The 27,667-nt window shown below is 40.7% G+C and overlaps 3 protein-coding genes across 11 annotated transcripts in view; 1 reads left to right on the top strand and 2 right to left on the bottom strand.

Annotated features, from left to right (window-relative positions):
• Positions 1–12,016, bottom strand: part of ankhd1 (ankyrin repeat and KH domain containing 1) — a 32,203-nt gene extending 20,187 nt beyond the window's left edge. For all 8 annotated transcript variants that reach the window (XM_067598884.1, XM_067598883.1, XM_067598885.1 and 5 more), the window contains exons 1-2: positions 11,557–12,016; positions 7,939–8,092 (exon numbers count right to left, since the gene is read on the bottom strand). In XM_067598884.1, coding sequence (XP_067454985.1) covers positions 7,939–8,092; positions 11,557–11,835 — 433 coding nt within the window. In that variant the 5' untranslated portion in view covers positions 11,836–12,016. The remainder of the gene's footprint in view (positions 1–7,938; positions 8,093–11,556) is intronic.
• Positions 12,017–14,747: 2,731 nt separating this feature from the next.
• hnrnph1 (heterogeneous nuclear ribonucleoprotein H1) lies at positions 14,748–20,967 on the top strand. 2 transcript variants are annotated; one of them, XM_067598902.1, is made up of 11 exons: positions 14,748–14,854; positions 16,131–16,226; positions 16,319–16,474; positions 16,584–16,727; positions 17,639–17,777; positions 18,534–18,712; positions 18,889–19,001; positions 19,170–19,305; positions 19,403–19,486; positions 19,719–19,811; positions 20,152–20,967. In XM_067598902.1, exons 2-11 carry the CDS (start codon positions 16,145–16,147, stop codon positions 20,247–20,249), a joined length of 1,224 nt encoding a protein of 407 aa, XP_067455003.1. In that variant the 5' UTR covers positions 14,748–14,854; positions 16,131–16,144; the 3' UTR covers positions 20,250–20,967. The 2 variants fall into 2 exon arrangements, with proteins under 2 accessions (XP_067455003.1, XP_067455004.1); XM_067598903.1 differs by having other exon boundaries at positions 20,148–20,967.
• A 2-nt stretch (positions 20,968–20,969) lies between these two features.
• Positions 20,970–27,403, bottom strand: rufy1 (RUN and FYVE domain containing 1). Its single transcript, XM_067598895.1, has 17 exons — positions 26,999–27,403; positions 26,534–26,713; positions 26,311–26,428; positions 26,126–26,227; positions 25,908–26,031; positions 25,733–25,794; positions 25,458–25,593; positions 25,178–25,279; positions 24,964–25,080; positions 23,548–23,715; positions 23,362–23,459; positions 23,151–23,270; positions 22,754–22,883; positions 22,252–22,346; positions 22,103–22,151; positions 21,941–22,018; positions 20,970–21,857 (listed from the first exon to the last, which is right to left on the bottom strand). The coding sequence occupies exons 1-17, from the start codon at positions 27,333–27,335 to the stop codon at positions 21,714–21,716; spliced, it is 2,160 nt and encodes a 719-aa protein (XP_067454996.1). The 5' UTR covers positions 27,336–27,403; the 3' UTR covers positions 20,970–21,713.
• Between the last annotated feature and the right edge of the window lie 264 nt (positions 27,404–27,667).

Genomic DNA, 27,667 nt, shown 5'->3' with positions numbered 1-27,667 from the left:
ATTTGTGGTGATGTGTGTTTATGTTGTGACGCTCTGAACCGTCCAGACATTTCCTGAAGAAAAGCTTTCCTTTTGTTGAGCTGTCGTTATCACATTTAACTGTGATTGGCACAATTATTTCAGAGCTATGAGAGCAGTGATATGCCTGCCAGAGATGGTATTTATTAATCACCACACCCGCTGATCTATATTCACCTTCACTCAGCCCTTTTGCATGTTGCGCTGCTGCACAGACACGAACCAAAATAGCAGGTGTACATGGAGACGCCCACACAGTCCGTGCGCCTAAGGCCCAGTTCAGACCAAAGATTCATGACGAGACGAAACCTTTTTAGAACATTGCAGGGAAGGGTTGCAGCAGTGTGAACTGGCCCGTCTCAGCTCGACTGAAGCCGGCTGATGGTGTCGCCTGCGACTCAGCTTGTCAAGTCGCAGGTGGCTGGTTTTAGAACACATGGCACGTCACCTGTTTTAACAGCCAATCAGCTTGTAGCAAAGTCAGCTGGTCAAGTCAGCAAACCGTCAGCTAACTGAAATGGCAGCGTTTTGGACGGAGGAGAACGTTCATGTTTTTGCTGTTTCATCAATACTAGAAATGCAACTGTAGCAAGTCACTCACTATCACTGTCCTCATTCATATTTTCATATTTATTCATATTCAAATTATATACAGCTACAAAAAAAAGCCTGAAAAACCGTCAGAATGGAAGTACAGAGAGTCGTTGCAAGGGAGACGATACACCGTCTTGTCTAGTGGTATTAGTGTAAACTGGCAGGTTTTGCAGACCAGCGTATTGCAAGTAGTTGCAAGTTTCAACTCGTCTCATCATGAATCTTTGGTCTGAACTGAGCTTTAGACCTACCCCGCTGCACTTGGCATTTATTATTCAAATTTCAATTGAGGGTGCAAAATATTAAACTGGGTGCTCGCTTTTGCACCCTCGCAGAACTGGGCTTGGCCACTGAGGAGGAAAATTTACGGACATTTACTATAAAATAAAGCCAGATGTCATTGCTTAGGATAGATGATCATCAATGAAGAAGCCATCATCTGATTTCACCGATGGATTTCACACATCTCTGTTACTGATATGTAACCTAGTCTATATAGCTAATGCTGTAGTAAGTGGACAGGTTAGGCTATAATCATCCCAACATATTGCCAGTGTGCTAGAATGGCAATCTGGTGCCATGACATGGTAATGGATTACATCCGACAATTAGCAAACTTTTTATATCCTTGTTTTCTGAATGGAGTTCAGATCAATCAGAGCAAGCTGTTCCATCGACACTCAAAGTAACGTCATCTAAAGTCATAAATACAGCAGCGACATGTTTATACACATTGATATCTACATACAATGTAACTTTATATTACATAAACTCAACAGCATTTAGGATGGTTACTATTGATGACAGCAGCTGAGGGGGGTGTGTGACAACAGTGTTAGCTCTGGCTAAGTTAGGTCGAGAAAGTTAAGCGAAAGTGAAGAGAAATCAATTTTTTTAATCCCAAAGGTGTAAAAATAAACTCCTCCCGCTGGTAAACCACTCCGGATTAGAGCAGAATCCGGTGTGACTGGTGTGGTGGACTAGTGTGTTTATTCCTCCAAAAATCATCAGTAACACCAGTAACACCAACGTGCTCTCATCAGCTGTCTACCAGCAAGCCACGGCAGATTTTTTCAACTCATGTAAATACACAAGTAACTCAAATTTCGCATATTGACGTCGCAAATTTTGCGTCATTCTCGCCATGCAAAAAATTTGCTTCACATTTGGTGTGACCACCATTATTGTTGAACTATGCCGGCTAGTATTTCAATAGGAACAGTGACTAAAGGCTTCTAACTGGTTTTAACAGACAACATCAGATCACCCCAATCCTGGCTTCTCTCCATTGGCTCCCTGTTCGCTTTAGAATTGATTCTAAAGCTTTCCTGATCACTTTTAAAGCACGTCTGGGTCTGGGCCCAAACTACATAACAGATATGTTGACCCCGTACAAGCCAGCCCACATCCTTAGATCCTCAAGTGGGGCCCTTCTGGCTGTTCCAAAGTCAAGGCTTAAATCTAAAGGTGACCGTGCTTTTGCCATCAGGGCCCCTCGGCTTTGGAACGACCTGCCTGAGGAGATAAGGCTCGCAGAATCAGTGACTTCTTTTAAATCAGTTCTTAAAACTCATTTTTACAGACTTGCTTTAATTTAATGTTGTCTTTCGAGCATCTTTGTATTGTTTTTTTTAATCTTTTTATCATCTCTCTATTGTTTTTCTATTGTTTGTTTGGTTTTTTTTGTGTTGTGTCTTTGCTTTGCATTGTACTACTTTTGCTTTATCTGTCAAAGCACTTTGTAAACTGTGTTTTTAAAGGTGCTATATAAATAAAGATTATTATGTTATTATAATAAAATGACATCTGCATTTAGATCAATGGGAAAGACTTTGGTAAGTAGGTTCGGAGGTTGCCGTCGACAACGTACATTTGATGACTGTGATGCTCGTGTATTAGTTAGATATGAAAGGAACAACAGAAGAGCTGAAATCTGAAAGTGAGTTTTAATGACTCTCTGGAGTCACCTGGTCTAATGCGGTATGGATGGAACAATATCAGTGAAATCACCCTTTTTTCTGTTTTCAGGAGCCACATAAAGCAAAGTAAAGGTTTCAGAAATCTGAGAGTGGGTTTAAACAGCATTCAGGTTTTCGCCAAGATGTCTAACACTCTTTCATAAGTGTAAGTGGGAAAAAACAGAGAATCAGCTGCTAAATATCATTATTTATGTTTCTCTTTGTTCTCTCAGGCAACTGCCTGTCTTCAACTCTGTCAGTGATCAAACCAAACAGCCAATCAAGTCAGAGTGACCATGACTGGAGTGTCTATTCCATCACCTCCTCCAAGGTTTCAAAAGTCAATTTGACAAATGAGTGAATGTTGAGCAGTGAGTGCGTAGGGAGGGTTGAGCTCTTGCCCTTTACAGCCGCATGCTTGCGGGAGTGCATTTGTGCACGCGGCGCAGAAATGCTCTCTCGCAAGGATGGTTTTCCACTCGTGGATACTCTTCTGTGCGCTTGTATCATGTGCACGTGCCTGGTTTTTATGTGTGCAGGTTTTTAAACTAATTAAACGCTATATCTATAGTTCAACTACAGTTCCGCGTGACATGTTATCTTTTCCTTTGATTTATCATTTTTGTCTTCTTGACTTGTATTTAATTAATCACGTCGGGCCACTTTCTCAAAACCAGAGCTGCACTGAACATCTAAGCTTTTGTGTGTCTAAGTATTTAGTATTATGTGTAACTTTTGCACTGCCGTCTTAACCAGGTCAGTCATTACAAAGGATGTCTGACTTCTACTGACCTCTTTTAACCTGGTTAAAAAAAAATTTTTACTCTTGGTCCTTTTTATTTTTTTAATTATTAGTATTTGTGTGTATTCTATATACAGCATTTGGAACTGTCTGTATTTGCCAGGTCCTTCACAAATAAAAATTCCCTGCTTTGTAAAGTTAAGTGTGTCTGTTGTATGTCTGGTCAACATAATCTGAGAAGAGCCATTCAGCATTTTGAGAGTACTAGAGTTTGACATTGTTTTGGGAGAATTTATCTAATTTGTGTGGAAATTATTAGGGATGTCCTGAACAAGTTTTTCTAGCCCCAATCCCAGTCCTTTAATAGTGGGTATCTACCGATACCTAGTCTGATCCATTGCTTTTATTCATTTAGATAGCAGCAGAAGATATGCAATGTTGATTTAATACGTAACAGGTGTAGCCTTCTGACTTTGGCACACATCGCCCTACTTAATCCAAATACTGTAGGTTCTGGTTCAAAACTATTAACTATGATATGAATTAATGTTTAACTGGAGAAAACAACACCTGATATTGTGTTGACACAAATCTGTTGAGTTGGAGTTGTTGGAACTACAGAAACACTGAGTTCACTCTCAACTGAACAGCGGTGTTATAGAAGAGAGGTTCCTCCCTCACAAATGATCATTGGCTGAGTACAGACACCACGACATCCAAGTTTCATTTTAACCTGCCATCAAGTTAAGCAGAGAATTAACTTAATTAATTAGCAATAGCTAATATGACCCTGTCACCTTCTGTGTTAAAACAGTGAAAGCGATGGTTAACACTGGCTCACGATGAGAAGCTGCTAGCTCAATGTTTTGTACACTGCTACTCTTTGCCAATGAGAAAGAGAGAGTGGCAGTCAGAGTTTATTGAACCTGTGCATTCCACTATTCAGAACATCAAAATTTAGAGTCACTCACCCTAGTGTGCACAAATCATTTTTCACAATCTTTTTTTTTTTCACTTCAATATATGAGCAAAATGTTGGCACTGTAGGCTACGGTGGACAAAACACACAGTACAGTACAGTACAGTACAGTAATGAAAGCATTTGATCTGCTTTATTTCAGCAGATACCGATCCTATAAAATATGCCCAGATGGGCCCCAATACCAATTCTTGTTGGATTGATGACCAACTCGTTCAAAAGACAGACAAAGGGAGTGCTAAGATATGAGAAAAGGTAGGAGTATAAGTCTTATTAGTCTTATGATGATGCCCTTACAGACCAACCTTTCCGTAGTGGCTGCATTATGACAGGGTTGCATGTAAGGGTTTTCACTCAGTCATTACTGTAAACAGGCTTGTTTACATTCAATGATTCTCCTATCTATTGTTGTACAACTGCCCCAGAATGGAAATGGTGCAGATGACAGAAGTGGAACTGTGAGGATTAAGCAGAAACAGTTTGCGGAGTGCTGCACGTTTTATCACCAATGCACACATGACCATTTGATCGTTACAAAATTAACAAAAATTGGGCAACGCAGATCTCTGCTAATCCAATCATTTGAGAGAAGTTTTTCAGATCCCTTGTGTCCCTTTGTTTAAGTTTGCAGAACAATCCCAACATGTTAAAAACTTTATTTGGCTTGATATGGTCTAAAAGTCTAAAAAACAGGGAGTCATGATATGATGAAACACTGGCGCACTGGTTTTGTGTTTTTCACACCTTACTGCCATTTTTCCTCATACATCTGACATTTTTCTTCTCACATTACAGTTTTACAAGCCAGTACAGAGAAGAGAAATATTAGCCCAAGGTCACCCAAGTATGTTTAGCAATAGCAGTAGCTTCCAATAATAATCCACATATGCCAACTTGTCTTACATCTTGTATGTGGATTTTTTATTTTTAATTCTGTCTGGATAAATAGTCTCTTTACAACACAAAAGGCTTGATATTTCATACAGAAAACCCCTAGCCAAATACGATTTTCCATTATGTGACGTATTTCAAAAGATTGGGGATGTCACTATAAAGGCGTTTAACCTGATCACAACTGTGGTCCTATATTTATCTTTTACCTACCTACCTACATAATACAACCAAAATAAATGTGGCATAGATCACAACTTTCCTTTGAGGGTTTCCTGTAATGTTTTGTATAATGACCTGTTGTATAATTTTGTAATATATCCATCAAGAGTGTCAGTGAACATTTGTGCCAAAAGGTTTGAGCAACGTCTCTTTATCACTCACGTGAACAAAAGTGAAGTTATCCACAGTAAGTAACAAGATAATGTCACATTTTTTTCTTTGGCTCCAGTACAGTGAATTGGAGATGAAATGACCACCACGAGGTTAAAGCCATCATAGAGCTGGGCGATATGGACAAAATCAAATATCACAATCTTTTTGACCAAATACCTCAATATTGATATTGTAACAATATTGTAGGGATGACTATTGGTGCTTTCACAAAATATTTACAAAAGAGATTTTTGATCAATAATCTTAAGTAATGTGGATGTAATGACTAGGTGGGTGAAGGAAAATAATAGAACAGCTTGAACAGTATATTACATTAGTTTACTCTAATGCAGCCTTTATAATCAGGAAAAGACAACACTTATGCCATTTCACGATATTACGATATCTAAAATCTGAGACAAAATCTAGTCTCATATCACTATATTGATATAATATCGATATATTGCCCAGCCCTAAGTCATCACACATTTTGATTAATTAATAGTCTGGGAAAGGTTTATACATAGTCCCCCAATTTTGGGAGACCAAATTGATTGTAAAAGTCATTATGTTTATTATTTGTAGGGATGCATGATATTTTATTTTTTGCTGCTGATATTTTCCAAAATCATTTTGGCAGATTGCCGATGCTGATACCGATATACGCGCATATTTTTTCCACCTGGCTGAGGAGACTAGTATGCATGCAATCATAGATTATACAAAGTATGATCAAGAAAGACAATATATGAAGGAAGAACTGAGGAAGACTGGAGTTCAGGAGCTCAGCATTAAAACTTAAATGAACCTGCCAAGTGGGTCGAGCAGTAGAGTTTTCTTTAAGTTTATTAGACAGACAGGATTAATGTGTAGGATTTAATCTCTGGTCCACACTCCAGAGCAGAGGGTGGCAGTAACGCGCCTAATACGCTGGTTGCCAACCGCCGTTGTAAGTTTTTTCAAACAGAGTGGTACATTCTGTCAGACAAGGTGTTTTCTATCTGTGCAGCCGAACACAGCAGCTCCTCTGCGGACTGTCCTGGTACTTTCTCCTCAGGCTCCACTTCACTCAGCTGCCCGATAGACTCGCCGCTTCTTCCCACTTTAACCTGAGGAACAAACCAGGGGTTGGTGCTCCGGTTGGATCCACACAAAGTGCCAGGGCTAGCTAGGAGTCTAGCTGAGCGTTAGCCACAGCATGGCCGGAGGGAAGCACAGCCAGCTGGCCACCCAGCTAGCCCCAGCTCTTCGTGTGGGTCCAACTGGAGCACCGAGCCCCGGTTTGTTTTTGAGGTTAAAGTGGGAAGAAGCAGCAGATCTGTCGGGCAGCTGAGTGAAGTGGAGCCTGCAGAGGAAACACCGGGACCATCAGGGTGAAACAGTCCGTGAAGGGAAGCACAGCCAGGCGACAGAGGACAAGGAGGTGACGAATCAGCCTGTCATATCGGGAGAAATGTTCATTTCGGGCCGATGCCAATATTTCATTTTAAAGCCTTTATTGGCCAGTATCAATGACATGCTGATATTGTTGTGCATCTCTAATTATTTGGTTTTACAGTCAATGACTGCCTGAAGTCTACAACCCGTAGACATCACCAGACACTTGGCATCTTCCCTGGTGATGGTCTTGACAGGTCTGGTATTTGGCTATTTTATTCATGCTGGGAATGAATAGAGGCTGTCCAAGTCTTCCTGCCACAACACTCCTTTCTCTGCTGATGTTATAAAAAACAATATAATACTCCTCACAATCCAGTGTAGGAAAAAATTATGACAAATTATATTTCTATTATGATTATTATTATTGTTATTGTTGTTGTTGTTGTAACGGACCTTAAACAAACAGATGATGTAAGTTGCCACCTCTTCTTTTCTGACTAGTCAGGGAGAAAGGGGAATACGATAAGATTAGCCATTAGCCGTTCAACACGGGCTCTGTGCATGCTGTGGAGGCTCAAGCGCGTTGCAGCGTTAATCTGCCTGGTAATGTTCATAAGCCCAAACGAGGCCAGGACACCCAGCCCTAATGGATTAATCTACATAGTCCTTCTTACACCTAGATTACAAGTTCTAATCAAACTAATTTACTCAAATCACTTTCAAACTATGTGCTGATAGGACACTTGCAGTACCAGCATGTCCTCTTTATTGCCATTTCTGCCTCAAGCTTTATACAAACCAAGATCTCTTGTTTGGATTGGAAACGGGATAGGAAAAAGAAAAACTGACACAGAGAGACTTTTGTTTTACTGATGCTGAGGTGCTGCATAAATTAAGACTGGTTGGAGCAAAACAGGTATGGCCAGTGGAATACTGGTCAACTACAAATCAACATGAGTCAAGTCTTAAAGCTGAATTAAGTTCAGACAAAGCAGCCATACCTGCGGCTTCCAGTAGAGCTTCAAGTCGGGCCTGTGTCTCTGGATCAACAGTCCTCAAATCTACTCCGTCTGTGGCGCTGGACAAAAGCAACTCTGATGCTGTCTTCATGATGGGGTTATCTAGGTCCTCCTGGTCCAAAATGAATGACTCCACCTGGCAGAGACAGAGAGAGAGGAGTGTAAAAGAAGAATCGTTAGCTTCCTGATCAACAACTTTACAGAGGAGGAGACAAGGACCTAGACCAGTATTAGTAAAATAGTACATTCGTAATAAAATAGAATAACTTATCAGAAAGTGTGAAAATGACAATGTGAAAACATTTGTATTATGGTCCTTAGCACATCACATATTATTTACATTATTCTGTATAGAAGTGCCCCCTCTATACAGAATAATATAAATAATATGTGATGACATACAAATACACTAGCTATAAAAAGACCAGGCATGCCGCCCTTGTTTATTTACCGTTCAACAGAGGGAAGGAAAAAAAAGAGCACGGGGATAAGCGAGTCACAGCATAGGAAGTGCTACGGCCGGGAATTACAACCCTTGCACACATGGAGAGATTCAGCTGAGAGTCAGCTGCCCAAGTACAGCACCACAATCTCATACCTGAGCTTTGGCCCTGTTGGCTATCATGTATTACAGTCTTTCAGACCTTTTTTTATCTTAAAACCCCTCAAGTGGGTCAAGATAACATAAACTTTACTAAAACAACAATCAATGTTTTATTTACTTAAAAGAGTAGCTGCAATTGTATTAATATTTTTGTAAGGCCAAATTCGTATTTTGTGCCATATAAATTAGAACTAGATACAAATACTACTTTGTGTGACTTGTAGATTAAAAATGTACATTTTTTGTTATTCATCTGATCATAATCAAATATACTGTCCAGTCTTACTCCTGAATTTATCAACTTTATCCATGTAAACAATCTGAACATTTCATCAGAAAACACTCAAAACTTATATATTTTGTCCACTACTTTCAGAGTAAGCACCGGTTAAATCCCTGTGTTTTAAATGTTAGTAATGCCACTTGTTTATATTTGGATCACAGACTGTACCTTTAACATAATTTCTTAGTTGTACCATTGGTAGCTGTGGATATTGCTCATGACATATTTTGGTAAACAGGTAAAATAAACTTCAAAGCTAAGCCCGTCTAAATACATGTGCTAGATACAAAAACAAAACTACACCAACATTAAAAAATAAAGCAGATTATACCAAGAGGCCAAATTAAAACTACAGATTAGAGCTTGTCACTTTAAAATCACTCATCAAAGCCCTCACCTAAGATTAAACTTTGCCATGGGATAGTATTTTGATTTTCATCTGGGAGGGACATTCTACTGACATCTGGGTTTGCTAACCCATATTTACAGCGTTAGCAAGAAAAAAACAAATAAAAACAACACCTAAATTACATACACCAATGACTGATTCACACGATTCCATGCACGTAACCTTATTAAATTGTAGCACACACTGTCTTTTTTTTTAAGTCAAACATTTATCCTGAATAGTTGACCAGATTTATACATTAGCTATAGCGTGCGTGACAAATATGACATACATTATAACTAACTTAGGCAAACATCCTACCTAGAAGGTGAGATTTTATAAGAAGTAAAATAAATCACTGTCATTCAACAATCTGCAATACAACTTCTGTCAAAAAATGATAAAGTAAAAATCTTGCTATGTAAATCCATAGGCAGCAGCAGGCTTTTAGGGCCTGGCCCTGAAAGCAAATGTTGGTAGAGAGTCAGCATTCAGCAATGTGGAGGAATTCAGCTATACGATAGGAACACAAGAGCACAACAACCCATGGGGGATGTAGCTCTACAAAGGCTTTTATAATCAACAATGGACATCAGTCTTCACTATTAATGAACTACAGTTCCCAGAGTGTTGGTATCCACAGAGCTGGAAAGGCCTAGAATGGCATCTGCTTAATCCTGGGGCTCAGATTTTAGCTACTGCCCAGAGCAGCAAGTTCTCCACTGGAGTAAAGCACCACAACAAACGCTCCCTTTCAGGCTTATATAGTAGGCTGGCTAAGTGAAGAAACATGACACGGAAGCCATACATTTGCAATTGGATTCAATTAAACTGCCCGAGATGTGGTTGTCAAACTTGATATTTTCTTCATCTGCAACTTAGCAGCTGATGCTCAGATGGAAATGACAGGCTATATTGACACTGGTATCAGCTGACATCTTTACATGTCTAACTGTCATGGCTGTAGCTGGTTTCAGACAGATTTCCCCTCTGGTCAGATATTATTTAGGTACAATAGACAGCTCAACAGGTACTGTGTATAGTGCAGCAGTGCCAACTCTCTCCACACCCACTACTCCTTGATGATAGTGTTCCTGACAGCGAATACAACATTACCTTTTAGATGACAATGAATATTAAGTTACCATGAAAATGTTATTAAAATGAGACCTTTGATAAATTTGTGCAAATCAAATATTTATCATCTAGCAGTCTGACAAGTTCCATTCCTCTGTCTGCCACGGTCATATGATATAGTCAACTCAATTACATGACAATAGTATGGCTGAGAAGTCTTAATGTCTTTAAACCGGCAGCTCACATTAGTCAAAAAGGTTTGGTTATGACATGGCATTTAGTAAGTCTGACTGGTAACCTTTTGATCATTTTGACAAATTCCCCCAAGGTGTGGTTTTGTCACATTGCCATCTAAGAAGGTATTTTTTTGGGTACAACATCACGTTTGTACTGTGGAGACAAATATTTTGGATAATCTATGCATCCCCTCAGAGCTGTTATAAAACATGTCTACAGTATGTTAAGCTGAGATGAGGAGATGCCATCACACCTGTCCCCCGTGTGTGACTGCCAGCACATGGAAAGTTGGGAAACCTCTCAACATGAACTCTCAATTGTGACAACGCAAATCAAGTTGACACGGTGGTAGTGGCCATCTGATCGACAGAGGCGAAAGATGGGGGAAAAAAACAACTGACTTATTTGTCAACACCAGCTGTCGAAAATTAGAATAGTTCCGCAAGGAAAAACGTAATCTAAACGTATAGAAAAGTTAGCTGATCGGAGTTAATTTACATGATCTGGAAAAGTGACGTAATTGCACCACAACTACGAAATGGCAGATAGTTAGCTGGCCGGTGTACGTCCGTGGGTTTTTTTAACGGGCATCTTCCATTTGCTGTGGCTGGAAGGCTGTTGGAAGAGCTGCAAACTTGTGATGGGTGTTGCGAGACGACGGCCTCGCTCGGTGCTGTCGTCTCGCAACACCCTGAACTAGGCCGTGCTCACAGCCTGCGCGGCATAAATAAAACATATTAGCCGGCTAGCAGTGAACAACTGCTTGTGTCTCAACCAAAACATTATCGACATCAAAACTCTTCATAAGGACCTGGAAGTGACAGAGAGGTGTTATTCGAGTAAAGTGCTGGTTTATTTTACGTAATTTCAGCGGCCTGGGAGGGGGGTGGTTGCCAACTGCGAGCTAATTCGTTAGCAACCAGCTCGCGCAAGAAGAGGAATGTTGCCTAGCTCTCTGCTAGGCTTAGCTAACTAGCTTAGCTTAGCTTAGCTTAGTTTTAGCGTAGCTACCTCTGAAACCTCGTCTTCGTCGCTACCGGATCCTGGACCCGAGGAGAGGACGGCCGCAGCCGCTAGTTTGAAATCCAGTCTTTCTGCTGCAGGCCCGCCAGGCTCGCCGTACAAACGTACTTTCTTCCCACCTACACCAATCCCAATGCCCCCTAGTCCGACTCCTCCTGGCGTCGCTCCTACCCCCATCCCTGCCGCTGGGGAGCGAGGAGTCACCGAGTCAATCTCGTCCTCGAAGCCGTCCGTCAGCATTGCCGTCCCGGCTACTGCATCCTGCATACTTATGTTCACGATAACGTGTGTTAACGAGCTACTTGTTGACTTAAACGTCCGTCCAGGCTCTTTCTTTTAGGATATTTGCGTTATTTTACTTCAGGGAATCCAGAAACTCTCCCGAAGCGAGGGTTGAGGAGGATCTCTTTCCCCCAGCCATTAACTTTCTAGCAACCTAACCCGATACGCACTGTTTCTCAGAAAGACCGCCTCTATGGGGGAATCCTGGCGATCCTATTGGTTTACCAGAAAAAAGCTCTATTTTCAATTGGTTTAAATCAATGCTTGTCAAACAGGAGACCGCAACGTCATGTTAGGTTTACCAATATCACGAGGCTGTAGAACGAACGTCAAGACATGACATGGTAGGCCAACTTCAGTGTAGCTATAGCTGCACTAGTTCATGTCAACTCTTATTGGGAAATCACATAAATACAGTAACTACAGTAAGAGAGAGTACTGATATCAGCTGTAAATTTTTATTACTCCTTTAATGTGATTTTAAATGGCATAATCAATATCTATATAAAACAGGACCTCACAAATTACATTATGCTGCAACTTTAATGTTTTTGTGAACATAAAAAATAAGATCAGAAATAGAAAAAACATGAGAGGATATTTGTAGGAGTCAAGGATATGAGGCAAAATACACATAGAGAAAAAAACAAGAAAAAAAAACAATTACACAATTATAATCATACTTCGCATTTCAAATGAACTCTTTCATATGTACAGTCAAGTCAATGTTATTTGTATACCCCAATATCACAAATTTGCCTCAGGGGGTTTTACAATCTGTAAAGCAATACAACATCCTCTGTCCTTAGACCCTTGACTGAATGAGGAAAAACTCCCTAAAAAACCCCTTTAACAGAGAAAAAAAAATGGAAGAAACCTCAGGAAGAGCAACAGAGGAGGGATCCCTCTCCCAGGATGGACAGACATGTAATAGATGTTGTGTGTACTGAATAGAACACAAATTACAGAAACACAGCATGGACAAACAGAATGACAAAATTATAATGGATTTATAATGAAGAATGTGATCATATAGATGCTTTTCTGCAGAACAAGCAACCCCATGACTTCCATTAACCTATTACGTATTTCATTATTGTGTGTTAGGTGATAGATAATAATAGACACAAAGTCACACATCAACCCCAAAAAACAAGAAGTTCATATTTAAGCCACAGAGGTATATGAACTTTGGCTCTCTCGTTCAAAAACCAATTTGAGAGTATTCACACATTTAAAAGACTTCACTATAATCTATTTTACTTATTTATTTATCAAGGAAGAATGGCACAAAGAGGTATAGTTCAATAATGGAACCCTTTTTGGTTGCGATTGTCTATGCATGAACAATATTTGATCTGATTGTAAAACTTTCTGGTGTGTAGTTTGCTTTCAGGAAATAGGCAATGTGTTTTAATGATTAATTGGCAGCCGAATTCTGTGAGACATAATACACAAGGAAGGGAAGACAGGGGAGATAGCTCCTGCTTTTTTCAGTATGGTGTAGCAAATTAGTTTGATACTGAGAAGGAACATGAATGTTCACACATTAGGGTTGATATTTATACATATACCAGCATTGGGAGATTTACTTGGATCTTTCACTAAAGCACTTACATAATAAGCAGCCATACTGCAGTATAAAATAAACCAGTAAAAGTGTAACTCTTACATTAAAAAGTTAAGCAAAGTATATATTGGCTATAGGTAAATCTACTTATGACGGTTTTAGAATTTGAAACTGTTAATTCATGAATAGAAATTAAGCAGTACTGTGATGCTATAAATGCCCTGGGCAGTGTGAAGTTAAACCATAAACTCTTTTGTAATTCAGTATAGGGGAATGCATCAAATTTTACGAATTTAGGCGATTTAACTAGCAAGCAATCAGATAAATGCAGTAGAGTGAACTGCTCTACTTAGAGGGTGTTTATTAGAAGAATACAAAAAAGCACAAAAGAGAAACACTCAAAGTAAGTAAAGAGTACCTTAAAATTGTAAATGAACATGTCATTGGTAACTTTCCACCTTTAACAGATAGACAAATTTCAACCTGGCAGCAGGTCACTATTATTGTTTACTGCTGTTGGCCATTAAATAGCTAAAAAAGGGTGGGGGAATCTACAGTGCCTTGTTCAAAGGCACATGTCCAGTTGTTGAGGGAAGGGCAAATGTAGTTTTCCTGAATCAACACCTTGGATCATTGATTGGATTGGTTGTTGTAAGGACTGAGCATGGTTCTTGTTTACTTCTTCTGTCCAAATGTTAAACATGTGATTCTCCAGTCGTAGTCATATCAAAATCATCAGCAAAGTCTTGCAGTCTACCTAAATAAATATCTGTTAACCAGGTTAACCAGGTATCATAAAACCCCCTAATATCTGCCAAATGAGCTTGATAAATGGGGTAGTGTCATTATGTTTTGAGATGTTTTGAGTTGGCTTTGATAAGCATAAGGTCCGTTTGGCTTCGTTGTGACAAGCGGCCTGTGAAGTACACGCTACCTTAAAAAATTGAAATGCATTGCAACTTAACTGACCACTGTAAACAGGTTTACTTGGATTTGTAGGCCAACAGATGCCTCCCGGCCCCGGTCAGCCAGGGCCTGGGGCGACAACGTCATCGTTTTTGGGCGTGGACGCAGGCAGTGTCGTGGGCGCCTGGTTATTCGGATAGGGTTGCCAGGTACGTATAAAACCCACCTTTTCCTGTCAATTTTAAGATATTACAGCAAATTTAGAAAATTTACCATTCTTGAATCTCGATAAAATTGAAAACAGCGTGGTAATGATGTTGGTTACAAATGTATTTAAATGTTTTGTCGTGTTGAATAACGTGAGTGTGGAGCAGCGTCGAACAGAGGCAATAATTAAGTACGTCGTTTTGTAGTTGTTGAAAAGGGGGGATGGGCTAAGCAGCTCTGGCAACACAGTACAAGGTTTCAGCTGCATCACGCAGGTCCGGTCATACATACTCCGGCGTGTTGTATCCACGATTGTATCAGGTAAATGGATAATTTCTGCTAACGTTTAACTTTGCTTACTAAAAACACAATAGTAAACGTGCTAACTTTCATGCCACAATAGCAGCTACCAGCAGATAAATCTAATTATATCACACTACCGTTAGTTAGCAGATGCTAACCTGTAAGCTAACGGGTAGCGCTAATAACATGGCGCAGGCTGAGAGGGCCGCTTTTGTTCTTGTGTCTGGGTGCGGTAGTGAATGTGCGGAAGGCCACGCACGCTGTGTAAAATAAACGATGGCCTTAATTAATGACTCATAATGTGGTTTAAGCGAACACCAAAACGCCTTAACACCCGAAATAGTGTCGAACAAGAGTAGTTGGACGTTGTGTCGCTAACGTTAGCTGACGGTAGTTAACCGTTAAGGACTCCCGGTTGGCGCTTTTTGTGAAGTGGTCGTCCGTCCTAACTTAAAGTTGGAAATAAGACCTGGAAATCGGATGATTATAGCAATGTATTTGCGTCTTGTATCTGTTTCTAACATTACTCTGATTAGCAGAGACGTGCTAAACCATTTGAAATTTGTGATTTGGTACCCACCACTTGGCTGTAACAAACGGCCTCAAGATGGCACTGCCAACTAGCCAACTTAATTCACATCTAGGTTAATTAACGCTACGTCCATGCTGCAACTGGAGCCCAAAGAACACTGTGACCCTTTGGAGTCTTTTTCGCTCTTTCGAAAGTAACCAGATGATGATCCTTCATTTAGCACATGGCATATAAACGTGTAGTGCAAATAAAGTGGTGTTGTAGTCCAAGTGAATAATAAGTCCAGCCAATTTAACTGATGTGGTATGAGATTTACATTGTTCTTGGTATTTGCTGTGAGATACAGTGAATCTGTATATCAGAATTTGCTCTTAGTGTTAGTTGGGACACACTGTTTCTGTGGGGTACATACTTAGGTAGCTAGCTATCCTTTTTAAAATCTCTGATTGTTTTAGACTAATCAATGAGCGTGACTGTCTTTTGGCATCATTTGGACTTATAAAATATTAACATCAATGTGATTTAAAGAACCCTTCTTTTTCTGGTATTTACTCACTGCATTAATCACAAGCAGACATTCTCATATGGTTATTTTATCTATTAAAGCTTCCTTTGTAAATAATTACACTGTGATAATAATTGAATACACCATGATAGACTATAAACATATTGACCACCACTACTGCTGTTTTGAGTTTGATGTATTATCTGTTTAGTAGTATACTTAAAAACTGAATAATAGTGTAACATTTTTCTTCAAAGGATTGTGACCAGTCATGGCTGATGAGGGATATGTTGTACGAATCAGGGGTCTCCCATGGTCCTGCTCTGTGGATGAAGTACAGAGGTTTTTCTCAGGTAGATTTTTGTTTTTTTTATTTTTTTTACAAGAATACTACAACTGGCATATTTAGGCATAATTTAATAATAATAATATATTTGAAATGCAGATTGCAAAATTGTCAACAATGGAGGCGGTATCCACTTCACCTACACAAGAGAGGGGCGTCCCAGTGGAGAGGCGTTTGTCGAGTTGGAGACAGAGGAAGACCTGAAGATCGCAGTGAAGAAGGACAGAGAAACTATGGGTCACAGATATGTGGAGGGTATGTATTAACTGCTAGGTTAGACTTTCATAACTCATTCTGTAATTGGCACGGTAATTGTGTCTGTTTTAAAGCTGTGATAACTAATATTTTGTGTGCTCTGACATAGTGTTTAAATCCAACAACGTCGAGATGGACTGGGTCATGAAGCACACTGGTCCAAACTGTCCAGAGACGGCAGGAGATGGGCTCGTCCGGCTCCGAGGCCTTCCCTTTGGCTGCAGCAAGGAGGAGATTGTACAGTTTTTCTCAGGTAAGAAGTCATCCTCCTCAGTGGTAAACTAGCTGTTATTCTGGTTTAAAAAAAAAAAAAAAAAAGAATCTTCCTTTTCTTGTTTCCTTTCTCTCACGGACACTGACCAATTCCTACATCTGCTTTACAAAGACAATATAACATTGGAAAATAATTGTAATCTATTGCATATTACATATTCCAATTGTAAAATGTATTTTTTTTTTGTATCAGTGACAGTGAGGAAATGACGCTGGAAAAGGAAGCCAGTTAAATGGGGAAATTATTTGAAGTCTTCTTTTATTTTGTTCAAGGGCAGGAATCTGTTATGCAAACACCCTCTCCCATCTTTGCCCATCATATCCATCTTTAGCCCATATTCATCACTTGTTTTCTTTAACTGGGTCCAATGTTGTGAAACAGCTTGGTTCCATTTTTAAGTTGTCTATGCCTAATGGTAATGTACTAATGATGGAATGGATCTCACTCATCACTGATTGGACAGTCTCTTACCCTAGTCTCATTGTTTCTTTTACCCGTTTCCTCACACCCTTGTCTTTTTAAAAACATTTTCCTCAGAATATATGCCAAATGTTAGATTAGCACCTAATGGGCAAACAGTAATTTTAACTCATGTCACCCACCAGGATCTTGTTCTCTCTTCATCAACACACCAATACTAGCCTGATGTCCCACACAATGCCCTTCTTCATATTCTTCCTCTATCCTCTCATTTCTATTTTATCCCCAAAACACAGTAAATGTAAGTCGTTTAAATTGCCAGTCACTGGTTAAAAACTGAACTGGTATGTGTGATGATGTATAGAGTTTTCCATAAGTTTTCTATCTCTCTTTAGAGAAAGTTCTATCTCTGTGATTGGGCATGTGATTTAATATGTCCCCTGCTGGGGTTATCTGTCCTTGGGTTGAAGGGTTGGAAATCGTGCCAAATGGGATAACATTGCCGGTGGACATCCAGGGGAGGAGTACGGGGGAGGCCTTCGTGCAGTTTGCTTCACAGGATATAGCTGAAAAGGCTCTAAAGAAACACAAGGAAAGAATAGGGCACAGGTGGGGATGGTTGGTTGGTTGGCTGGATAAGTTGCTTTTCTTATGGTGTGCACCCTCAACATGTGAACCAAATATAAAACTGACACTACAATGATCTTGGCTAATTTTACGCATATTTGTAATATTTACCACAAACACATACACTAATTGTACCATGTTAGATCCAAGTATGCCACACACTCACAATGTTCAATGGGAAGATTAGTGCTCGGGCACCATTCAAAACATGAGAAATCCCGAATTAGAGCACATGCTTAATTTTGAGAACAAATGGTGTCTCAGCACTAAACATCAGTCCAGGTTGATAAATGGTAAGGAGTATCCCTGGTGGTAAAAATCAGAGGGCCACTGTACACAAGGATCTGGAGCCCACTGTCACAGGTAATGCTTAGAGTGGGTTGCAGAAGGGCTGGAGCCCTCTCTGTCCCTCTAAAACCAGGACAATGGCTGTCATGGCAAGGACACAGGACGCTCTATCACAACATATTGAATCAGATCTGTAAATCACTCCAGGTAACCATAAGAAAAGTGTCAACGTAATTAAGGCCCTTATCAATTTGGACAACTTCCTTTTTACAACTCAGTTAATAAGTTCTTTTAATCTATGAATAACTAGCATAAAGTGTTCAAAGATATTGCTACGTATGGACTACACCATGACAGCATCTGCATAGCCCAGTTTCATCAGTATTGAGCAAATGCAGTCTTGCCTGATCCATTCCCCATGCCCTCACTGTGGTATCTCTATGCTCTTAGGTACATTGAGATCTTCAAGAGTAGCCGTGCTGAGGTGCGGACCCACTACGAACCCCAGCGGAAGCCTATGGGCATGCAGAGACCGGGCCCCTATGACCGGCCGTCTGGTGGTCGCGGCTACAACATGATGGGCCGAGGGGGATCCTATGACAGAATGCGTCGCGGAGGCTATGGAGGAGGTGGGTGTCAAGTGGACTGAAGAACTGAAATCAGATTTGGTGATCTTAACTGGCGCTGTTAAGAATAATCACTCACCCTTGTCCCTTCATGCTAACACTGCACAAAAGCATTAATAAGATTAGAATGTAAATTCCTCATAAGACCTTGCGCTAATCTTGATTATGTATGTATTCAGGTGTATCCGATGGACGGTATGGCGATGGCGGGTCTTCCTTCCAGAGCACAACAGGCCACTGTGTCCACATGAGGGGGCTGCCATACAGAGCCACAGAGACAGACATCTACAATGTAAGACGGAGAAACAGCTTTGACTGTCTTCATTAGCTGAACATCTGCAAAACTGATGGTTCACTGTTATCCAACTTATTCTCTCCATATCAGAGATGTTTTGGTTGTATTTTAAAGTGTAGCACCACTTTATTGTTTTTTTTGTTTGTTTGTTTTTGCATTTCGTAGTTCTTCTCGCCGTTGAATCCAGTGCGGGTCCATATTGAGATTGGCCCGGATGGCAGGGTAACCGGTGAGGCAGATGTAGAGTTTGCAACACACGAGGATGCTGTGGCAGCCATGTCCAAAGACAAAGCCAACATGCGTGAGTTTGACATGAGTTTGACTTTACCACCCCCGCACTCTTGCAGCTACATGTAGATGCTCACGTCTCTCTCTCTCTCTCTCTCTCTGCCCCTCAGAACACCGCTATGTGGAGCTGTTCTTAAACTCAACAGCAGGTGGCAGTAATGGCGCCTACAGCAGCCAGATGATGGGTGGCATGGGTGAGTATTTTTAACAGAGTTTGTGAGGCCAATGACTTCATTTGGATGAAAGAGGTTGCACACAAACATAATATGCTGCTGTTGTTGATGCTTGGACACTTGTTCAGGCAAGTAGTTGTTTCACAAAAATGGGCAGCAGACAATAACTTGATATATTGATAGATACATCTTTTTGTTTAATTCTGTTGCTTCTGTTCTCTCAAAACCTGATGTCGTCTGTCCTCTTTTACAGGGAACCAGTCGTCTTATAGCGGCGGCCAGCTGAGCTCAGGGTATTCTGGTGGATACAGCAGCCAAGGAAACATGGGCGGCTACAGTGATTATAGTGAGTGTCAGCTCTGTTGTAATTACGTTCCTCTACATCCACCCTGAACTACGACCTTTCCTACTCTTAAAGCACTCTTAAAAACAGTAGCCCTCCAGCAAATACATTTTACTCCCTAACCAAAGCTGAACTTTCCCCTTTTTTATAGATCATGTCAAATCTTTTACAAGACTGTTCATAAATCTGTTGTAGATAACAACGTAAATCCAATATTAGTGTGTGGATATGATGTCAGTTACAGGCCGGTTTTTGGTTTGAAAGACAGATGCAGTGTGTTTCTGTGTCTGACTTCTTGATGAACTCCTCGGTCCTATAGTGTGTATTTTCTCTCTCTTGTTAGGTAACCAGGGCGGAATGGGAAGCAGTTACTACGGCAGCGGTGGAGGAGGAGGAAGCAGAGGCTCTATGAATGGACTGAGTGGGGGATGGGGAATGTAGATTTTTTTTTTTTTCCTTTTCTTTTTTTTGTGTTCCCTTATGTGTTTTTTTTAACTCAGCATTTTGCTGGAAGGACTGGAAATGTAAGTCTCACCTAGTAAACATAGGGTAGGGTCAGGTGAGGTTGTTTTGAAAAAATAATGAGGGGTAGGGTTTGTAATTTTTTTTAAAGTGGATGATCTTCAGAGAGAAATGAGATCGTCTGGTATCACAAGTGTCAGAGAGAAGCGCTGTTTGTCTTCCCCATTCCTCACAGATTTGACACATCACAGGAACCGTGCTTTAAATTTTCATTACCGGGAAGTGTGCCGTTTTTTTGTGTTCTCGTTCTCCAGACACCTGGCTGTTTCCTCAAGGTTAATTCATCCTGTGCTGGTGGCTTTAACACTAGTTTCAATGTCTGAGTGCATGAACAAAAAAAAAAAACCCGAAAATGTCTGGTATCCTCTGTTTAGACCTTGTTTCACCTTTATATGTAGTGATCAGCCTTTTTTTTATTTCCAGTTGAAATGTTAATCTGAATTTGAGACTTCACATATTCAGAGCATGTTTTGTTAAGGTGTGACTGTTGATAGGGCAGTTTTTCTTGATGAGGGCTATATCAAGGGCAACTGAATATCAAAACTGCTGACATGAAGGTTTCTACTGCTTCAAATGCTATTTGTATTTCCTGTGCACAAAGTGAATAAACTAGTCTGGAATATCTAATTGAAACAAACATTGCAAAACAGGAGGCTTTATTCATTTATCAAATATCTAGATATAAAACTTTTGGTCACCATGCCCAAATGACTTAAGAAAACGGCTTTGTAGCAGCTGACACGATCCACAAAACCTCGTTGTTATAATACATTCTAAAATAGTTTGATTTGTTAACATTCTAGTCATTTATACAATAATTTTGCATGAATCCAGCCGGGCCCGTAGTCTGTTACAGAGCAGGTGCATGACAAGTTGAACAATATCAAATGAAGTACACGTGTTCTTTATAAACACAGATTTTCTTCAACAAAAAGCTGAAAACCAACTGTGACCTTGATGGGACCTCAACGTAATCTATATCCAACGTTTTAATTAGAAAAACGACACACATTAAAATAATCAGTGTATTAAGTGAGTACCAAACTCATGTTTTTCCAGCCCTGCTGCACAAAATCACAATGAAATATTGATCACAAACAGCCCAAACCATTTCAACTTCTATGCAAAGTCAAGTCTCTACAACACAAAGTCTGCATAAACTGTAATAGCTCATCCCATCAGTGTTAAAAAGGCGGCCCATTATGTAATGCATATGTACTAATGTTCCTGAATTTCAGGTAACTGTGGAAATGGAACACCAAATCACATTTCCCTAAGATTTGATGACTTTTTTTTTTAAACATATGTAGTTAAAAATCATAGTGGGTGAGTATGTGCAGTGTTAGAAAGCTTCAGTAGAAATACTGCGTAAGCTTGTAGGTGTCAGGAAACCGTGGACGAGCTTCTCTGCAGCAGGAGGGAGTGACACATGTCGCACACCCGCACGGGTCGAGGATAGGATGGTAAGGCCAGCTCGTTACCGGAGCAGTTGTTGCAGTAAATGTCTCCGCAGTTTCTACAGTGGTGCTGAAAACACAAACATACACTGATTATTGAAGTTACTGTGATGATGCAGATTACATAAAATGCAAATAAAAACAGGCACCTACCTTTCTGCGTGAGATGGAGAACTCCTTCTGGCACTGCTTGCACTGTGTAGCCTCATCGTCTTTCAGCCAAGCGTGGCCCTTAAAGGAGCGACGGACATATAAGATAAAACTTCCACTCGGGATTTTCAATTAGACGATATGGAATAATTTTTCACATTTTACCTTCAGGGCTTTGTTGACCTCCTTGAAGTCTTCCATCTTGAGTTTAGACCTTTGACAAAGATGAAGACAACACAAAAATATGATATGGAAAGGTATTGACTAGCAACAATAAAAAAAAAAAAAAAGAGGACAATATCATAAGTACTGACTGGCTAAGATGAAGTCCCATCTCTTGTAACGCCTGTTCCTGCTCCTCACACGTCTGCTGTAGCTGCATCTTCTCCTGCTTCAAATCCTCCAGCTCCTGCACCATCATTACACACAAACATTTTGTATGAGAGAAAAACTATTAAAAGGATGTTTTGCTGAAGCTGTCGTGCCAGTTGGATTGCAGTAATGACATCACAAATATCCATATACTGTATGTTATTTATACAATATTCAACCAGGAACAATTTATGCTAACTGATCTGAGAGCAGGTGTGAGATGGTACACCAGGATTAAATTAACCAAACCGCTATAAGAACTCTTTATCTTTCATTAAAATGGTTATTTATGACTGTCTTTCATTTATATATATTCTTAATTTCCACAAATCAAATCACATGCACCACACACATAAACGTTGCCACAGTTTATCCTCGTTTTGAATGATGACTCCACTTCCTGAGTTGACTGACACTTAACTCTTGTGCAAGTGTGACACTGACCGTGTGCAGGCCCTGGAGTTGTTGCAGCTGTGTGCGGAGTTCGACGCTGTTGTCTTGCTCCCTTTGGAGAGCTTTCTGCAGGCCTTGTCTCTGCTCCCTCTCAGTGCGCAGCTCATTCTCCAAACCCAGTCTGAGCACAGAGAAAAGGACAATTTAATCCTGTATGTCATGTACACGTTTAAAATTTTAATCTAAATAAGAACCGTCACTAACAATCAGAGACAGTCAAGTTATATGATACAAACTTGAACGCATTTTTAACTTGGATAGCACTTTTGGTAGATGTGTTTGAGTTAATGTTATTATTTTATCATTCTGTATGAGGATTTCTGTTTCTTAAGTTTAACTTGTGATATACCCATTTATATATATTTTCCCCAACTATGTATGTCCTCACCTTAGTGTATCCAGGTCAGTCAACTGTTTCTGCAAAGCGTCCACTTTTCCCTCCAGCTCAACCTTCATGTCTTTGTCTGACTGGTCGCTCTTTTTGCGCTCCTGCTCTGAGTTCTGTAGTCTGTGGCACAGAAAAAGACAAATATAGAATATTAATTTATTCATTAAACATCATTTAATGCACAGAAATTCACGGATGCACAAATACATACCTCTGCTCTAGTTCCATCATGACCTTCTCCATTTCATTCATCTTCTCCTCAAGCTGCACGGCCTCCGCCTGCTTTTTTTCTGCTTCTCGTTCAGAGTCCTTAAAAGAGCAACACAGGTTGAGTAAATGCGTGTTGTGTCTCAGCGAGCACGCCGGAGAATTAAAAGGTGTATTCGTGCGTGTCTACCTGCGCTTTGTGGAACATCTGAAGGTTAAGAGTCTTGACTTGGTCAAGCTGGAGTCGCAGGGCTGCCAGTGTGTCCTGTTTCTCATGCGTGTCCTTCTCCAGCAGCTTCATGGCCACCTCCATCTCTTGCTTCAGCCCCACCTGCAGCTCCAACTCACGCTCCAGCTCCTGACATCATGCATTGCACACATACAAAAGGCGTGAGTCAAATTTAGTTCTGTAGTCTGATCACTACAGAAGGTAGCAAGACCTTTTTTTTTTTTTAAATGAAACTACATGGGCTCATGCTGTGTTGGCAGGCATCCACCCCACTATGTAGAAAAATCTGAGAGGCCAAATGACTGATAAATACACACTGTACTCACACTGCTGGGTTCTTTTCTTAATATTGATTAATAATGGAATATACAGACTTAACTTGCATTTTATCCCAGATAATACCACCTATCCAAAAAGCTTCTTCTGCCTCACCCCACCAAGTAGCAACACAGAGCACCTGAATGACTTTTTTGTTGCCAAATACTAAAGGAGAGTTCAATGTTTATTGCCTAAACTAAAGGAAGTAGAGCGTCTCGACTGTCTTTACTATCTTGACTGACTGATTTTTTCTTCTCCATTGCTTATAACCACATCAGATAGATTACCATGCAGTTTTTTTTCTAACCTGTATTTCTGTATATTCTGTTGCCTCATATGTTTTTGTTCTGTATTGGATTTTATTCATGTACAGTCATCTCAGACAGTTAGATACACCTTCTCTTGTATTTGATGTGGTTGGTTGTTACAATACACACTTGCAGACACTTTCTTTACAGATCAACTATTTTATGTGGAGGCCCATTAACGTGAACTTTTCACACATTTAAAGGTTTTTTTTTTTTTTTTTTTACATATGCTGTAAATTAATTTCTTGATATATTATTCCTGTTGTATATACTTGTATTTAAGCTAATCTTTGTATACTGGTATTGTATGAATTTAGTGTAATATGATATTTCTTACTTTAAGTCATTGATTACTACTAATGTTGACGTAGTTGACTTATGTTTAAATACCACACATTAGCTCCAAAAACATTGGATCCTACATTTTCCATAACTTAACAACATCCTTCATTAGACCATCCCTGCTTTTTAAATGCCCACTTCTTTCAAACTCCATACCTCCAGTTTGAAACGCCAGCTTTCTGTTTAACATTTTAGGTCTTGAGCCCAAGCCAAGATAACCCCTGATGACATCATCAGGGGTTATGTTTTCAAACTTTGTAATTCTACCTTAAAGAGCCACAGAACACACTATAAAGATGTTTTCACAGGCTGAGTAGTGTAAACTGAGCTTCATGTGTAAAATCTGTAGAGTGCCCCTTTAAGCAAGAATGTTATTATATTCTAGTGCTGTAGCCTGTCGATATCTGACCTGGCGAATGCGCTTCTCCTCTTTGTACTGTGTCCACACCACATTGTACATCTCATCCAGACCCTGTCGAGTTTGTTTGTACGTCTCCAGCTCCACCTGGCTGTCTTGAAGTGCTGCCTGGAAAAGCAAATACGACATACAATATGTGTATTTTTCAGATTTGGGAGTGCTTTAGTTGCATTTTTCTCTTTCTTTTTTGCAGATGCATTCTGACCTCTTCCTTTTTCTGGCTGGACTGCAAGATCGACTCATTCTCCTTTTTCAGCTGTTCCTGTTCTTCCCGCAGAGAGTTGATTCTGTCAGTTGCTGCTGTCAGCTAAAGAAACAGAAACACACTACTCATCAGTCAGGTGAAACACACCTAATGCACACAGACGCTACAGTATGTTGACATTGGAGAGGAATGCCTTTTTTTAGATTGATTGGTGCAATCCAAACATTTGTTGCATTCCCAAAGTACAACCACACAACTGTTCCCACAGAGTCCTTCTGACCTCCTCTACAAGTTTGCTGTTGGTCTTCTCTAGAGAGTCCATCTTAGCCTGAAGGTCGGTGACGGTGCCACTGAGGTGACGATTTAACTCCTCAATGTAATGCTTCTGGTCTAAGATGGCTGTCATCTTGTTATCACTGGAAAAACAAAAGCATGAGTAGATAAACTATGAGAGGAGAAAAGTAGTGTGCAATGTGAGTCTGTATGTAATTATCATGATGCCGTTCAGACCACAACAAGGACAGAATAAAATAAAAGCTATTTTAAAGCACTCACTCCTTTGCAGTCTCACTGTTGGCAGGGTCTTTCAGGTAAAGGGAGAAGTCAATGACTCCCACCTAATTGGAAATAAATTTCATCACTATATATCCTGATTAACTTGATTCACAAAAAAGAAGATGAGGTGTGACTGCTAAGATGTAAAAGCTCAGAGAGCCTATTCAGCACTCACCTGAGAATCTAGATCCTCCCCTTTAATACAAAGATTAGCATCAATTACGTTGAGGCCCACGAGCAGTCCGCCCATCACCGCCCCCTCCTCCTCCATCATCAACGCTCCAGAGTCATAAAACTCACTAGGATTAGACAAACATGGAGGTGATTGCAAGTAGCATGTGCAGCGGAAAAGAAGATGTGAACATGCCTGTTATTAAGCTCACTGTAACTAACCTCAGGAGATCTTTACGGTCCAGCAGGGCTTTCATATAGTCAGCTACTTTCTTTTGCATGAGTGCTAAATGTAGCCAAGCCCTTCCTCTCCCCACACCGGTCCTGAGAGGAAATGACAGAAAAATTAACTGCCAATAGTTAAACATGTGTCAAATGTTTAACTAAAACAGTTGGCAATAGCATACTTAATGCCGGGCAGGTCTCTGGCACTTGTGGCAATATTAACAGACTCCGGACACAACTTCTCAACCAGTTCCAAAGGTCCCCAAATGGACTTGTTCTGACCGATGAAGGATTTCTTGGCTGAAAAGACAGAATGTAGAGAATGTCAATAAACTTAAGGCCATCTTATTGGTTCCACATTTATCAATCTAAATTTTAAAAAGTCATCTTCATGGGCTGTCTCACCTTTTAACCCATGTTTGAGGCAATGCTCCAGAACAACAAAGAACTGCTGCAGGGGAGGGTACTCTGAGTCCAGTGTCCTGCCCAGACTCAGTGAGGACTGGATTAATACCTTGATGCTCAGCTTCATCATGCTGAGGAGGTTGGATCTTTCTATTGCCATGGGGTCTTTGGGGGGCAGCACTGTACAGGATGCAATGCAAGGAAGAAAACACTGACATGAGATCATACAGACAGATGTAGGCTTAGTAGAGACTCAGTGCTTAACGCAGAATAAACACTACACATAGGTCTATTTTCACGGTCACTAAACCATAAAATCCCAGTTTTGCTCATGAGGTCATGTGTAATGACAGCTGATGCCCATGAGGAAGCACTAAGAGGGACTCTGAGTGCAATGTTTTATAACTTGGATTAAACTGAGGGAGTTAGTTTGAGGGCCAAAGGTCAGTAATAGCCACAGCCTACCTGGAAGCTTTTTTGCGGTGTTGTTTGGCTCATTCCCGGGCTCCTTTTCCGTCGGGGAGCTCGCAGCGGGTGGCTGTGCGGGGGTTCTCGGGGCAGCAGCGTAGCTCACCCCGCTGCTAATCGTCTCCGTGGCCTTCCGAGCCAGAGACAGGATGGGAGCCGACCAGCTGCTTTCAGCCGCCTCCGGAGCCGACTTCTCGGTCCGACCCTGTCCGTCGCTGTCGCCAGCCTCGCCGTCAGTCGCGGCTCCCGACATTTGGGGTTCATCTTGCTGTTGTTTTTCTTCGCCATCCTCAGCAGCTGTGTTTACTTCTACTTCCCCTGACTCGTCTGCCATGTTTGTCCCCCCTCCCTTCTCCCGGATTATTCACGTGACCAGCCCGTTATTGCAACCGGACCACGGATGTTGAAGCGGCCCAACTAGGATGGCGAAGTCATGGCCCGCCCTACTCTGCCTCTGATTGGCTAGTACTCGTTGCATTCATTGGCTGAGTTGGCTAGGTTTAGGCATGAGGAGTGAGATTGGTTTAGATTATGGTGAGAATATCAAGGCAAGCCAATCAGAGGCAGAGTAGGGCGGATCGTGACTTCGCCATCCTAGGAAAAAAATATCGGCAACTGCGCGGGCGCGGTTGGGGTTAGGCTTGAGGTTAAGACTTAGATAGAGGT

The sequence above is a fragment of the Thunnus thynnus genome, chromosome 9, assembly GCF_963924715.1.
Source record: "Thunnus thynnus chromosome 9, fThuThy2.1, whole genome shotgun sequence".
NCBI lineage: Eukaryota > Metazoa > Chordata > Actinopteri > Scombriformes > Scombridae > Thunnus > Thunnus thynnus.
The sequence above is the reverse complement of the archived record's forward strand: the minus strand, read 5'-3'. Positions and strand labels throughout refer to the sequence as shown.

What these genes read in the sequence shown, in the direction of transcription:
- rufy1 (XM_067598895.1), bottom strand. Translation starts at nt 27,335, where the DNA reads ATGGCAGACGAGTCAGGGGAAGTAGAAGTAAACACAGCTGCTGAGGAT. An exon ending in CACCGCAAAAAAGCTTCCAG is followed by an intron (nt 26,714 to 26,998) that starts GTAGGCTGTGGC and finishes CATCCTGTACAG; the next exon opens with TGCTGCCCCCCAAAGACCCC. An exon ending in AGGTCAACAAAGCCCTGAAG is followed by an intron (nt 22,019 to 22,102) that starts GTAAAATGTGAA and finishes CGCTCCTTTAAG; the next exon opens with GGCCACGCTTGGCTGAAAGA.
- hnrnph1 (XM_067598902.1), top strand. Translation starts at nt 16,145, where the DNA reads ATGGCTGATGAGGGATATGTTGTACGAATCAGGGGTCTCCCATGGTCC. An exon ending in GATTGTACAGTTTTTCTCAG is followed by an intron (nt 16,728 to 17,638) that starts GTAAGAAGTCAT and finishes CTTGGGTTGAAG; the next exon opens with GGTTGGAAATCGTGCCAAAT. An exon ending in GGGCGGCTACAGTGATTATA is followed by an intron (nt 19,812 to 20,151) that starts GTGAGTGTCAGC and finishes CTCTCTTGTTAG; the next exon opens with GTAACCAGGGCGGAATGGGA.